Source organism: Scyliorhinus torazame, chromosome 21, assembly GCF_047496885.1.
Source record: "Scyliorhinus torazame isolate Kashiwa2021f chromosome 21, sScyTor2.1, whole genome shotgun sequence".
NCBI lineage: Eukaryota > Metazoa > Chordata > Chondrichthyes > Carcharhiniformes > Scyliorhinidae > Scyliorhinus > Scyliorhinus torazame.
Genome location: NC_092727.1, coordinates 134,069,873 through 134,084,686, shown reverse-complemented (window position 1 = coordinate 134,084,686; position 14,814 = coordinate 134,069,873). Strand labels below are relative to the sequence as shown.

Here is a 14,814-nt window from a genome sequence, read left to right as displayed (position 1 = left end):
TGGGCAATTTAGAATGGCCAATCCACCTAACCTGCACATCTTTGGACTGTGGGAGGAAACCGGAGCACCCGGAGGAAACCCACGCACACACTGGGAGGACGTGCAGACTCCGCGCACAGACAGTGACCCAAGCTGGAATCGAACCTGGGACCCTGGAGCTGTGAAGCAATTGTGCTATCCACAAGGCTACCGTGCTGCCCTAATGGGCTGGGGGGTAATGGATTGGGGGTGATGATGGATTGGGGGGGTGATGTATTCGGAGGGGATGGTTTGGTGGGGTGATGGTTTGGTGGGGTGATGGTTTGGGGGGGTGATGGATTGGGGGGGTGATGGATTGGGGGGGTGATGGATTGGGGGGGTGATGGATTGGGGGGGTGATGGTTTGGGGGGGTGATGGTTTGGGGGGGTGATGGTTTGGGGGGGTGATGGATTGGTGGATGATGGATTGGGGGGTTGATGGATTGGGGGGGTGATGGATTGGGGGGGTGATGGTTTGGGGGGAGATGGATTGGGGGGTGATGGTTTGGGGGAGATGGATTGGGGGGTGATGGTTTGGGGGTGATGATGGATTGAGGGGTGATGGTTTGGGGGGGTGATGTATTCTGAGTGGTTGGATTGGGGGGTGATGGATTGGGGGTGATGGATTGAGGGGTGATGGATTGAGGGGTGATGGATTGAGGGGTGATGGATTGAGGGGTGATGGATTGAGGGGTGATGGATTGAGGGGTGATGGTTTGGGGGGGTGATGGTTTGGGGGTGTGATGGATTGGGGGGGTGATGTATTTGGAGAGGATGGATTGGGGGGTGATGGTTTGGGGGGGTGATGTATTCGGAGTGGTTGGATTGGGGGGGTGATGGATTGAGGGGTGATGGATTGAGGGGTGATGGATTGAGGGGTGATGGTTTGGGGGGGTGATGGTTTGGGGGGGTGATGGATTGGGGGGGTGATGGATTGGGGGGGTGATGGATTGGGGGGGTGATGGATTGAGGGGTGATGGATTGAGGGGTGATGGATTGAGGGGTGATGGATTGCGGGGTGATGGATTGCGGGGTGATGGATTGCGGGGTGATGGATTGCGGGGTGATGGATTGCGGGGTGATGGATTGAGGGGTGATGGATTGAGGGGTGATGGATTGAGGGGTGATGGATTGAGGGGTGATGGATTGAGGGGTGATGGATTGAGGGGTGATGGATTGAGGGGTGATGGATTGAGGGGTGATGGTTTGGGGGGGTGATGGTTTGGGGGGATGATGTATTCAGAGTGGTTGGATTGGGGGGGTGATGGTTTGGGGGGGTGATGGATTGGGGGGGGTGATGTATTCGGAGGGGATGGATTGGGGGTGTGATGGTTTGGGGGGTGATGTATTCGGAGTGGTTGGATTGAGGGGTGATGGTTTGGGGGTGTGATGGATTGGGGGGGTGATGTATTCGGAGGGGATGGATTGGGGGGGGTGATGGTTTGGGGGGTGATGTATTCGGAGTGGTTGGATTGGGGGGTGATGGATTGAGGGGTGATGGATTGAGGGGTAATGATTTGGGGGGGTGATGGTTTGGGGGTGTGATGGATTGGGGGGGTGATGTATTCGGAGGGGATGGATTGGGGGGTTGATGGTTTGGGGGTGTGATGTATTGGGAGTGGATGGATTGGGGGGGTGATGGTTTGGGGGGGTGATGGATTGGGGGTGTGATGTATTCGGAGTGGATGGATTGGGGGGGTGATGGATTGGGGGTGATGGTTTGGGGGTGTGATGTATTCGGAGTGGATGGATTGGGGGGGTGATGGATTGGGGGTGATGGTTTGGGGGTGTGATGTATTCGGAGTGGATGGATTGGGGGGTGATGGATTGGGGGGGTGATGGATTGGGGGGGTGATGGATTGGGGCTGTGATGTATTCGGAGGGGATGGATTGGGGGTGTGATGTATTCGGAGTGGATGGATTGGGGGGGTAATAGATTGGGGGGGTGATGTATTCGGAGGGCATGGATTGGGGGGCTGATGGATTGGGAGGGTGATGGGTTTGGGGGGGTGATGGGTTTGGGGGGTGTGATGGATTGGGGGTGTGATGGATTGGGGGGTGATGGATTGGGGGGGTGATGGATTGGGGGGGTGATGGTTTGGGGGGGTGATGGTTTGGGGGGTGATGGTTTGGGGGGGTGATGTATTCGGAGTGGTTGGATTGGGGGGGTGATGGATTGATGGGCGATGGATTGAGGGGCGATGGATTGAGGGGTGATGGATTGAGGGGTGATGGATTGAGGGGTGATGGATTGGGGGGGTGATGTATTGGGAGGGGATGGATTGGGGGGTGATGGTTTGGGGGGGTGATGTATTCGGAGTAGTTGGGTTGGGGGGGTGATGGATTGAGGGGTGATGGTTTGGGGGGGTGATGGATTGGGGGGGTGATGTATTCGGAGGGGATGGATTGGGGGGGGGTGATGGTTTGGGGGTGTGATGTATTCGGAGTTGATGGTTTGGGGGGGTGATGGATTGGGGGGTGATGTATTCGGAGTGGATGGATTGGGGGGGGTGATGGATTGGGAGTGATGGTTTGGGGGTGTGATGTATTCGGAGTGGATGGATTGGGGGGTGATGGATTGGGGGGTGATGGATTGGGGGGTGATGGATTGGGGGGTGATGGATTGGGGGGTGATGGATTTTGGGGTGATGTATTTGGAGGGGATGGATTGGGGGGGTGATGGTTTGGGGGTGTGATGTATTCGGAGTGGATGGATTGGGGGGGTGATGGTTTGGGGGGTGATGGTTTGGGGGGTGATGGTTTGGGGGTGATGGTTTGGGGGGGTGATGGTTTGGGGGGGTGATGGTTTGGGGGGGTGATGGTTTGGGGGGGTGATGGTTTGGGGGGGCGATGTATTCGGAGTGGATGGATTGGGGGGTGTTGGATTAAGGGGTGATGGTTTGGGGGGTGATGATTTGGGGGGGGTGATGGATTGTGGGGGTGATGTATTCGGAGTGGATGGATTGGGGGGGTGATGGATTGGGGGGGTGATGGATTGGGGGTGATGGTTTGGGAGTGTGATGGATTGAGGGGTGATGGTTTGGGGGGGTGATGGATTGGGGGGGTGATGTATTCGGAGGGGATGGATTTTTAGGGGTGATGGTTACAGGGGGTGATGTATTCGGAGTGGTTGGATTGGGGGGGTGATGGATTGAGGGGTGATGGTTTGGGGGGGGTAATGGATTGGGGCTGTGATGTATTCGGAGGGGATGGATTGGGGGGGTGATGTATTCGGAGGGGATGGATTGGGGGGGTGATGGATTGAGGGGTGATGGTTTGGGGGGGTGATGGATTGGGGCTGTGATGTATTCGGAGGGGATGGATTGGGGGGGTGATGTATTCGGAGGGGATGGTTCGGGGGGGTGATGGTTTGGGGGGGTGATGTATTCGGAGTGGTTGGATTGGGGGGGTGATGGATTGAGGGGTGATGGTTTGGGGGTGTGATGTATTCGGAGTGGATGGATTGGGGGATGATGGATTGGGGGGTGTTGGATTAAGGGGTGATGGTTTGGGGGGTGATGATTTGGGGGGGTGATGGATTGTGGGGGTGATGTATTCGGAGTGGATGGATTGGGGGGGTGATGGATTGGGGGGGTGATGGATTGGGGGGGTGATGGATTGGGGGGGTGATGGATTGGGGGGGTGATGGATTGGGGGGGTGATGGATTGGGGGGGTGATGGATTGGGGGTGATGGTTTGGGGGTGTGATGGATTGAGGGGTGATAGTTTGGGGGGGTGATGGATTGGGGGGTGATGTATTCGGAGGGGATGGATTTTTAGGGGTGATGGTTACAGGGGGTGATGTATTCGGAGTGGTTGGATTGGGGGGGTGATGGATTGAGGGGTGATGGTTTGGGGGGGGTAATGGATTGGGGCTGTGATGTATTCGGAGGGGATAGATTGGGGGGGTGATGTATTCGGAGGTGATGGATTGGGGGGGTGATGGATTGAGGGGTGATGGTTTGGGGGGGTGATGGATTGGGGCTGTGATGTATTCGGAGGGGATGGATTGGGGGGGTGATGTATTCGGAGGGGATGGTTTGGGGGGTGATGGTTTGGGGGGGTGATGTATTCGGAGTGGTTGGATTGGGGGGGTGATGGATTGAGGGGTGATGATTTGGGGGTGTGATGGATTGGGGGGGTGATGGTTTGGGGGGGTGATGGTTTGGGGGGGTGATGGCTTGGAGGGGTGATGGTTTGAGGGGTGATGGTTTGGGGGGGTGATAGATTGGGGCTGTGATGTATTCGGAGGGGATGGATTGGGGGGGTGATGGTTTGAGGGGTGATGTATTCGGAGGGGATGGTTCGGGGGGGTGATGGTTTGGGGGGGTGATGTATTCGGAGTGGTTGGATTGGGGGGGTGATGGATTGAGGGGTGTTGGTTTGGGGGGGTGATGGTTTGGAGGGGTGATGGTTTGAGGGGTGATGGTTTGGAGGGGTGATGGTTTGGAGGGGTGATGGTTTGGGGGTGTGATGGATTGGGGGGGTGATGGTTTGGAGGGGTGATGGTTTGGGGGGGTGATGGATTGAGGGGTGATGGATTGGGGGGGTGATGGTTTGGGGGGGGTGATGGTTTGGGGGGGTGATGGTTTGGGGGTGTGATGGTTTGAGGGGTGATGGTTTGGGGGGGTGATGGATTGGGGGGGTGATGGATTGGGGGGGTGATGGATTGGGGGGGTGATGGATTGGGGGGGTGATGGATTGGGGGGGTGATGGTTTGGGGGGGTGATGGATTGGGGGGGTGATGGATTGGGGGGGTGATGGATTGGGGGGTGATGTATTCGGAGGGGATGGATTTGGGGTGTGGGTAAATCAGTGCAGTGGATTGGGGAAATGGAAGGGTGCTGGATTGGATTGGGAGGGTTGTTTTGGGGATATGGTGCCTGAGTGGGGGTGGGGGGTTTGGTTGCCGGTTTGGGGGAGGTGCTAGATCAGACAGTATGTGGTGGTGTCGGAGTGGATGCTGGGATGGGGAGTGTGGGTGGTGCTAGATTAAGGTGATAAGCTTCGAACTGACCCCGTGACCCTCCATTGACAGAGCACAAAGCTTGGACTATCGTCTACCACCTCCAACAATACGAGACTAAAGTTATAGGATCTTCTTTGGAGAAACCTTTTGTGGGTCAGATCAAATATTACAACAACACCGAGGAGGAGATCTCTGCAATAACTCTCGCCGCTGAGTACTGTGAACAGAGTCTCTCTTTCTCCTGCTACAGGTCACGGCTCCTCAATAGCCCAGGTGAGAAATCAGCTGTTGCTGTTGAACTCAAACTCACCAGGAGAACCTCCTGTAGCTCTGTCCTGCGCCAGATACCACACAGCCTGTCTGGAGCCTGCATCTGCCAGATTCCCCGGTCTGCCACTCCTGGATTTCCCGGTCTGCCTCTCCCGGATTCCCCGGTCTGCCTCTCCCGGATTCCCCGGTCTGCCACTCCCGGATTCCCGGCCTGCATCTGCCAGATTCCCCGGTCTGCCTCTCCTGGATTTCCCGGTCTGCCTCTCCCGGATTTCCCGGTCTGCCACTCCCGGATTCCCCGGTCTGCCTCTCCCGGATTTCCCGGTCTGCCTCTCCCAGATTCCCGGCCTGTCACTCCTGGATTCCCCGGCCTGCCTCTCCCGGATTCCTCTGTCCGCTTCTCCCAGATTCCCGGCCTGCATCTCCTAGATTCCCGGCCAGTCATTCCGGATTCCCTGGCCTTCCCCTCCCAGATTCCCGGCCTGCATCTCCTAGATTCCCGGCCTGACATTCCCGGATTTCCTGGCCTGCCTCTCCCGGATTTCCCATCTGTTTCTCCCGGATTCCCCGGCTTTCCTCTCCCGGATTCCGCGGCCTGCCTCTCCTGGATTCCCCTGCATGCCTCTCCCAGATTCCCCTGCCTGTCACTCCCGGATTCCCCGGCTTGCCTCTCCCAGATTCCCCGGCCTGCCTCTCCCGGATTCCCCGGCCTGGCTCTCCCGGAGTTCCCGGCCTGCCTCTCCCGGATTCCCCGGCTTGTCTCTCCCGGATTCCCCGGCCTGTCTCTCCCGGATTCCCTGGCCTGCCTCTCCCGGAGTTCCCGGCCTGCATCTCCCAGATTCCTCGGTCCCTCTCTCTCGGATTCTTCGATCCACTTCTCCTGGACCTGCCTCTCCCGGATTCCCCGGCCGCCTCTCCCGGATTCCCCGGCTTGTCTCTCCCGGATTCCCCGGCCTGTCTCTCCCGGATTCCCTGGCCTGCCTCTCCCGGAGTTCCCGGCCTGCATCTCCCAGATTCCTCGGTCCCTCTCTCCCGGATTCTTCGATCCACTTCTCCTGGACCTGCCTCTCCCGGATTCCCCGGCCGCCTCTCCCGGATTCCCCGGCCGCCTCTCCCTGATTTCCCAGCCTGTCACTCCCGGATTCCCCGGCTTGCCTCTCCCAGATTCCCCGGCCTGCCTCTCCCGGATTCCCCGGCCTGGCTCTCCCGGAGTTCCCGGCCTGCCTCTCCCGGATTCCCCGGCTTGTCTCTCCCGGATTCCCCGGCCTGCCTCTCCCGGATTCCCCGGCTTGTCTCTCCCGGATTCCCCGGCCTGTCTCTCCTGGATTCCCTGGCCTGCCTCTCCCGGAGTTCCCGGCCTGCATCTCCCAGATTCCTCGGTCCCTCTCTCCCGGATTCTTCGATCCACTTCTCCTGGACCTGCCTCTCCCGGATTCCCCGGCCGCCTCTCCCGGATTCCCCGGCCGCCTCTCCCTGATTTCCCAGCCTACCTCTCCCGGATTCCCCGGCCTGTCTCTTCCGGATTCCTCGATCCGCCTCTCCCGGATTCCATGGCTTGTCTCTCCTGGATTCCATGGCTTGCCTTTCCCGGATTCCTCGTCTTGCCTCTCCCGGATTCCCCGCCCTGTCTCTCCCGGATTCCCCGGCCTGTCACTCCCGGATTCCCCGGCCTGCCTCTCCCGGATTCCTCGAGCCGCCTCTCCCGGAATCCCCGGCTTGCCTCTCCCGGTTTCCCCGGCTGGCCTCTCCCGGATTCCTCGGCTTGCCTCTCCCGGATTCCTCGGCTTGCCTCTCCCGGATTCCCCGGCCTGTCTCTCCCGGATTCCCCGCCCTGTCTCTCCCGGATTCCCCGGCCTGCCTCTCCCGGGTTCCCCGGCCTGCCTCTCCCGGGTTCCCCGGCCTGCCGCTCCAGGATTCCCTGGCCTGGTTCTGGATTCCCCGGCTTACCTCTCCTGGATTCCTCGGCTTACCTCTCCTGGATTCCCCGGCTTGTCTCTCCCGGATTCCCTGGCCTGCCTCTCCCGGATTCCCTGGCCTGCCTCTCCCGGATTCCCTGGCCTGCCTCTCCCGGATTCCCCGGCCTGGTTCAGGATTCCCTGGCCTGGTTCCGCGGCCTGCCTCTCCCGGGTTCCGCGGCCTGCCTCTCCCGGATTCCCCGGCCTGCCTCTCCCGGATTCCCCGGCCTGCCTCTCCCGGATTCCCCGGCCTGCCTCTCCCGGATTCCCCAGCCTGCCTCTCCCGGATTCCCCGGCCTGCCGCTCCAGGATTCCCTGGCCTGGTTCTGGATTCCCCGGCCTGTCTCTCCTGGATTCCCCCGCCTGTCACTCTCGGATTCCCCGGCCTGCCTCTCCCGGATTCCCCGGCCTGCCTCTCCCGGATTCCCCGGCTGCCTCTCTCTGATAAGTCTGCCTCTCTCTGTGATCTCTCCTCTTAGCTGGGCTGCCTTTTTCCTGGTGGCTGGGCCGAGGGTCTGAGAAACATTTCTATTGGGGAGGCGCAAGTCCTGGGAGTCAGAGATGTGCCTGTGGGATGGACAGAAGCTGCACAGACCCAAAGTATTACTGCAACTGTGATGCAGACTATGGACTGTGGTGAGTTTAGCTGTGTGATTGCTGTCACTGAAAGAAGCACAACCCGTCCTGTCTATTATTTCATTCTGTTTAGTTAAGGATATTGGAAAATGTCTCGCTCCCTGTTCCCATCCAGCCCCGGATCTCTCTCTCACTCTCTCTCTCTGTACAATTAATCTTTCTGTCTTCCACAGGAAATCTGATCAAGGTTTGCTGAAGTATAAGGAGGATTTACCGGTTACTAAAGTTGTTGTTGGCGACACATTTCGTTCGGGCTCTGAGGCCCGGTTTAATGTGGGCCCTTTGCGTTGCTATGGAGATGGTGAGTGTTCGAGGGCCAGGGGGTGTCATGGGCAGGGAGTGATGGACATGAGCAGCAGGTTCCCCAGGTTAAAATGAAGCAGAAAGCAGGAAATCTGAAATAAACACAGAAAATTCTGGAAGTATTCAGCAGGTCTGACAGCTTGTGTGGAGCGAGAAACAGAGTCAATGATCTTTCAGCTGATAGGTTCCTGGAGGTGGGCACGATGGTGGCACACGGTGCATCGGAGGGGGGGAGGGATCGTCAAAAGGGGGCCCCAGAGGCGGGTTGAGGAGATGCTGGACTCTTGAGTGGGGAGGGGTTAGGGGGAAGGGGAGCTGTGTCTCTTACCCCCAAAGGAGGTGTGATGGGGTTGTGTTGCTGGACGCGGGGGGGGGGGGGGAAGAGGTGGGATGTGATGGGGTGGGGGGGGGTGGGGGGGGGGGGGGAGGTGGGATGTGATGGGGTTGGGGGGGGGGAGGTGGGATGTGATGGGGTGGGGGGGGAGGTGGGATGTGATGGGGTGGGGGGGGGAGGTGGGATGTGATGGGGGGGCGGGAGGTGGGATGTGATGGGGTGGGGGTGGGGGGGAGGTGGGATGTGATGGGGTGGGGGGGAGGTGGGATGTGATGGGGTGGGGGTGGAGGTGGGATGTGATGGGGTGGGGGTGGAGGTGGGATGTGATGGGGTGGGGGTGGAGGTGGGATGTGATGGGGGTGGGAGGTGATTGGGGGGGAGGTGGTAGGTGATTGGGGGGGTAGGTGATGGGGGTGGGGGGGAGGTGGGAGGTGATGGGGTGGGGGGGGGGAGGTGATTGGGGGGGGAGGTGGGAGGTGATGGGGAAGTTGGTGATTTTCTGGTGATAATGATTGTATTTTATTGAAATAGTTGTTTGATGCCCCCCCCCATTGAAATGTTTTTGCACAGGAGGTTCCTGGAACACAGCTTCCTTTGTTCACGGGAATTATCTAACATTCCCCAGCTTCACTCCAGGCCCGAGTGCTGACATTTCTCTCTACTTTAAAACAACATCTTCCTCCGGGGTCTTCCTGGAGAATTCCGGACACTGGCGCTTCCTGGAGGATTCCAGATTAAGGAATTTTATCCGGCTCGAACTGAAATGTGAGTTTTATTATTTGAAATTATGGAAGGAGTAAAATAATAATTGAAACATATTAAAAAAAGGTTTCAACCCAAAGTGAGGAATTATTCAAATAATGTCATCGATTCGGGACAGAATTGTGAGCAGCTCAAGAGGCAACAATTCAGGCCCGAAGCCCAGTGAACATCTTGACTCCTGAGCTCTCTGTTTGGTTGTGATTTGATAACCAGGGTCCAGCTCGGATCCGTCACTCTGGGATTGCGCGATGGTGTAGACCCGGCGGTCAGCGCTGTCCCCAGACCCAACCCCATCCTTGGGTCAGTATGTGACCTCTGACCCCACAGGTTTGCTGCATGACCCCTGACCCTTGTGTTCAGTAAGTGACCCTGTGACCCCCCCCCCCCCCCCGGTGTTTTGCAGCCGAGATGATGGTTGCGTTCTCCTTCAACGTGGGTGATGGGCCAGAGGAGCTGCAGGTGGAGTCTGTGACCCCGCTCAATGATGACGCCTGGCATTTTCTGGAGGCGGAGATCAATGTGAAGTTTGCCCGTTTGCGTGTGGATGAGTTGCCATGGCGAGTGAGGCAGGCGCCACCACAGAGCTACGTTTCACTGAAACTGGAAAAACCGCTGTTTGTTGGTAAGTTTCAAATTCCTCCGCTCCGGGTTCCAGTGAAGGGCAAAAACGATGGAGAAAGTTGGGCGGGATTCTCCGCAGCCCGATGCGGAAATCGCAATGGCCGATTGGGCGGAGAATTGATTCCGATGCTGGAATGGGGGCCAGCGGCGGTGTGCCGCCGGCTTGCGAGTCTCCGCCCCTCCAAAATGGCGTCATCACCGTTGCAACTCCGTTGGCGCGTCATTGGCCGGCCCTCCCATGATGCTCCGCCCCCGATAGGCCGGGTTCCCGACTGCGTGGGACACGTGTGGTCTCAGCGGTCAGGGACTCGGTGTGGCGCTGCGGACTGTGTCCAGTGCCGCCGCACCCGGCCGGGATCCGTGCCACTGGCCGGGGGGGCTTCCGCGAGGGCTGGGGGGTCCGGTGGGGGGTGGTCAGGGGGTGAACTGTGGGGTCATGGATGGCGGAACGAGTCTGCGCACGGCCGGCGCCATGTTGTCTGGTGCGACTGCTGCAGGTCGTCGCAGTGCGCCTGTGCAGCCCGGAACCCGGCCACTTGTTCCGGCTCGGGGGCCGGGGGTTTGTACGCCGCTGCTAGCCCCTCACTGGTCCCAGAATCGGTGAGGGATCGGCGGCGATTTTTTGCACCGTAAACGCCCACAAATTCTCTGTTCGAGCCGGCACTTAGCCGCTGAAATGAAGAACCAAGCCCGGAATGTTTTCAGCAATGAGGATCAGATTCCAGTCCAAGAGTTCATCGTGAACATTGCAAAGATGACTCTTGGTGTGGGTAACAGAAGGCAGGAGCGGAGAGGGAAATTTTTATGTTCCTGAATTGTGGAATTGGCTGGATTTCCTGGTTTGGGATTGCCTCCTGCCTGACAGATAGAAGGAAATTCCAGGGATGCTGGAATCCCCATTCAGCAGCCAGTCAGCAAAGGAAAGTGACATTGCAGAGTGGGGACGTTAGTTAACGGAGAATGTGCTGGGATCTGCCCCAATCCTCCATCCCAAACGCGTTTTACTTCTTATTCATTGCTGTATTATTTGTGTTTTTTGTTGGTTGGGAGGTTAACAGAAGGTTGAGAGGGTACGAAGCTGTAATGTGATTCCAGTCTGTCTCTGGAAACTGTCTGTGTATCTCTCACAGTCCAGACGTGATGATATTCCTGCCTTTCTTGCTGAGGCTGTTGGTGTTGTGTGTGATAGGAGCCGCTGAATACAGACTGGACGCGTTCTTTGGCTGTCTGCGTGGGCTAAAAATGAACGGAGAAATCCTGAACCTGGAACGTGAAGCCAATATGACGGAGGGAGTGAATGCCGGCTGTGTAGGACAGTGCAGCAGTTCCGAGGTGCTGTGTCAGAATGGAGGGAGATGTGTCGAGAGATATAGCACCTACACATGTGACTGCAATTCCAGTGCGTTTGATGGAACATTCTGCAATAAAGGTACCAGCTCCTCAACAGAACCGTCCTCCCCAGCGACGGGCCCCAGCGAGAGGCCCGGCCTCCCCAGCCACGAGCCCGGCCTCCCCAGCCACGAGCCCGGCCTCCCCAGCCACGAGCCCGGCCTCCCCAGCCACGAGCCCGGCCTCCCCAGCCACGAGCCCGGCCTCCCCAGCCACGGGCCCCAGCCACGAGCCCGGCCTCCCCAGCCACGAGCCCGGCCTCCCCAGCCACGGGCCCCAGCCACGAGCCCGGCCTCCCCAGCCACGGGCCCCAGCCACGAGCCCGGCCTCCCCAGCCACGGGCCCCAGCAACAGGGCCCGGCCTCCCCAGCCACGAGCCCGGCCTCCCCAGCCACGGGCCCCAGCCACGAGCCCGGCCTCCCCAGCCACGGGCCCCAGCAACAGGGCCCGGCCTCCCCAGCCACGAGCCCGGCCTCCCCAGCCACGGGCCCCAGCCACGAGCCCGGCCTCCCCAGCCACAGACCCCAGCGACAGGCCTAAGTCATCCTGTGAACAGTATCTTTCACCAGTTTTTCTTCTATCTTCCCCATTCCCCCTCTTGACAATGACACCCACCTCCTGCCCTCTCAACCCTATTCCCAATAAAATGCTGATCACCCAACTTACCATCCTGCCCCCCATCATGTGGCTAATATTCTCTCTCCTTACAAACTGTTTCCCTCTCTTTAAAATTAGCTGTTATTATTCCTTTCCTCAAAAAAACATTTGACCCCTCAGTCCGTGTAAACGACCGTCACCATTTCCAATCCCCTCTTTTTCCTACATTATGGGGGCAAAGTGCAGGAGAGCGATAGTTATCGGGGACTCTATTTTTAGGGGCACCAATGGGCGCTTCTGTGGATGCGGAAGGCACTCCAGGATGTTATGTTGCCTCCCTGGTATCAGGGTCAGGATATCTCTGAACGGGCAGCAAGCATTCTGAAGGGGAAAGGTGAACAGCCAGAGGTCACAATACATATAGGTACTCAAGACAGGCAGGAAGAGTGATGAGGTCCTGCAGATGGAGTTCAGGGGGAGTTAGGCAGGAAGCTAAAAAGCAGGACCTCTCTGGTTGTAATCTCAGGATTACTCCCTGTGCCACGTGCCAGTGAAACTAGAAATAGAACATACAGTGCAGGAGGCCATTCGGCCCATCGAGTCTGCACCAACCAACTTAAGCCCTCACTTCCACCCTATCCCAGTCACCCAATAACCCCTCCGAACCTTCTTTTGGTCACTAAGGGCAATTTATCATGGCCAATCAACCTTACCTGCACGCCTTTGGACTGTGGGAGGAAACCCACGCAAACACGGGGAGAACGTGCAGACTCCGCACAGACAGTGACCCAGCGGGGAATTGAACCTGGAACCCTGGCACTGTGAAACCACTGTGCTAGCCACTGTGCTACCTTGCTGCTCTAAAGTAGGAGGATAGTGCAGCTAAACATGTTGCTAAACAGCTTGCGTATGAGGGACGGTTTCAGATATCTGGACCATTGGGATCTCTTCTGGGGCAGGTGGGACCTGTACAAGAAGGACGGGTTGCATCTAAACTGGAGGGACATAAATATCCTGGCTGGGAAGTTTGCTAGTGTCACACGGTAGGGTTTAAACTAGTGTGGCAGGGGGGGTGGGAACCGGAGCAATAGGTCAGAAGGTGAAATAACTGAGGGGGAAGTAGAGAATATGTAGGGAGATGTTGCTGAACACAGCGAGACTGCTGATCTGAAGTGCATTTGTTTCAAAGCGAGAAGTGTAATGGGTAAGGCAGATGAACTACTCGGAACTATGACGGAGGGACAGGATTGGCAGCTAAATGTTCCAGGATTTAGATGTTTTAGGCATGTCAAGGGCAGCACGGTAGCATTGTGGATAGCACAATTGCTTCACAGCTCCAGGGTCCCAGGTTCGATTCCCAGCTTGAAGTGAGGAGGAATCGGACATCACAGCGATACGCAGAGAGGGCCCATCGGCCTATCGAGTCCACACCGACGCTTGATAAACACCTGACCTACCAATGCAACCCCATTTGCCAGCCCATAGCCTTGAATGTTATGACATGCCAAGTCAAGGAATGTTGCCATTTACATTTATTGCAAACAGTGTGGAATATAAAAGTAGGAATATTTTGCTGCAGGGTGAGTCCACAATGGGTGCACAGCTTTGGATATAAATGTATCAGAAATTCAGAGAAGGTTCACGCCACTGATTCTTGGGATTAGGGGGGTTTTGGGATTAGGGGGGTTTTGGGATTAGTGGGCTTTTTGCAAATGCCGACTGTCGCCCAGCTACAGCAGCTGGTGGTATTGTCTGAGCAAACCGCTGGCTCCGTGAGGGGGTGGGGTTCACGAGAGGGGCAGTTGTGGTCTTGGAAATGGGAGCCGATGAGGGAGGGGGGTCACTGGGCCTGGGGCACCCCCCAGTCACAGGCGGCCTTCAGATTGAGGCCTCCCCTCCCACACTCGTCCCTCCAAGGGTGGGTGTGGGGGGAGGGGGGTGTGGGGGGAGTGTGGAGTGATGGTGGGTGTGGGGGGTGGGAGGGGTGTGTGAGCATGTATCACGTGGGTGTGGGGAGAGTGGATGTGTGGGTATGGGGGGTGGCGGTGGTGGGTGTGGGGGTGTATGTGTGGGGGTGGTGGGGGTGTGTGTGGGTGGGTGTGTATGTGGGGGTGGTGGGTGTGTGTGGGTGGGTGTGTGTGTGGGTGGGGTGGTGGGGGTGTGTGTGGGTATGACGGGGTGGGAGGGGTGTGTGGGTGGGTGGGTGTGTATGTGTGGGGGTGGTGGGTGTTTGTGTTGGTGGGTGTGTATGTGTGGGGGTGTGTGTGAGTGTGTGTGTGTGGGGGTGTGTGTGGGTGGGGGTGGGGGTGTGTGGGGGGGTGTGCGTGTGTGGGTGTGTGTGTGGGAGTGTGTGGGTGGGGGTGGTGGGGTGTGTGTGTGTGTGGGGGTGTGGGTGGGGGTGGGTGTGTATGTGTGGGGGTGGTGGGTGTTTGTGTTGGTGGGTGTGTGTGTGTGTGTGTGTGTGTGTGGGTGTGTGTGTGGGGGGGGGGGTGGGTGTGTGTGCCTGTGCGTGTGCGTGTGGGTGGGGGTGTGTGTGGGTGGGGGTGGGGGTCTGTGGGTGTGTGGGTGGGGGTGGGGGTGTGGGTGTGTGTGGGGGTGTGGGGGTGTGTGGGGGTCTGTGTGTGTGTGTGTGTGTGGGGGGGGTGTGGGGGTGTGTGTGGGTGTGGGTGTGTGTGTGGGTGGGTGTGTATGTGTGGGGGTGGTGGGTGTTTGTGTTGGTGGGTGTGTATGTGTGGGGGTGTGTGTGAGTGTGTGTGTGTGGGGGTGTGTGTGGGTGGGGGTGTGTGTGAGTGTGTGTGTGTGGGGGTGTGTGTGGGTGGGGGTGGGGGTGTGTGGGGGGGTGTGCGTGTGTGGGTGTGTGTGTGGGAGTGTGTGGGTGGGGGTGGTGGGGTGTGTGTGTGTGTGGGGGTGTGGGTGGGGGTGGGTGTGTATGTGTGGGGGTGGTGGGTGTTGGTGGGTGT

General features: G+C 58.3%; 1 protein-coding gene across 2 annotated transcripts in view; it reads left to right on the top strand.

The window, feature by feature from the left end:
• Nucleotides 1-14,814, top strand: part of cntnap1 (contactin associated protein 1) — a 107,580-nt gene that overhangs the window by 65,664 nt on the left and 27,102 nt on the right. For both annotated transcript variants that reach the window (XM_072487709.1, XM_072487710.1), the window contains 6 exons: nucleotides 5,057-5,260; nucleotides 7,692-7,848; nucleotides 8,022-8,149; nucleotides 9,056-9,250; nucleotides 9,651-9,869; nucleotides 11,058-11,297. In XM_072487709.1, the coding sequence (XP_072343810.1) occupies nucleotides 5,057-5,260; nucleotides 7,692-7,848; nucleotides 8,022-8,149; nucleotides 9,056-9,250; nucleotides 9,651-9,869; nucleotides 11,058-11,297 (1,143 nt within the window). The remainder of the gene's footprint in view (nucleotides 1-5,056; nucleotides 5,261-7,691; nucleotides 7,849-8,021; nucleotides 8,150-9,055; nucleotides 9,251-9,650; nucleotides 9,870-11,057; nucleotides 11,298-14,814) is intronic.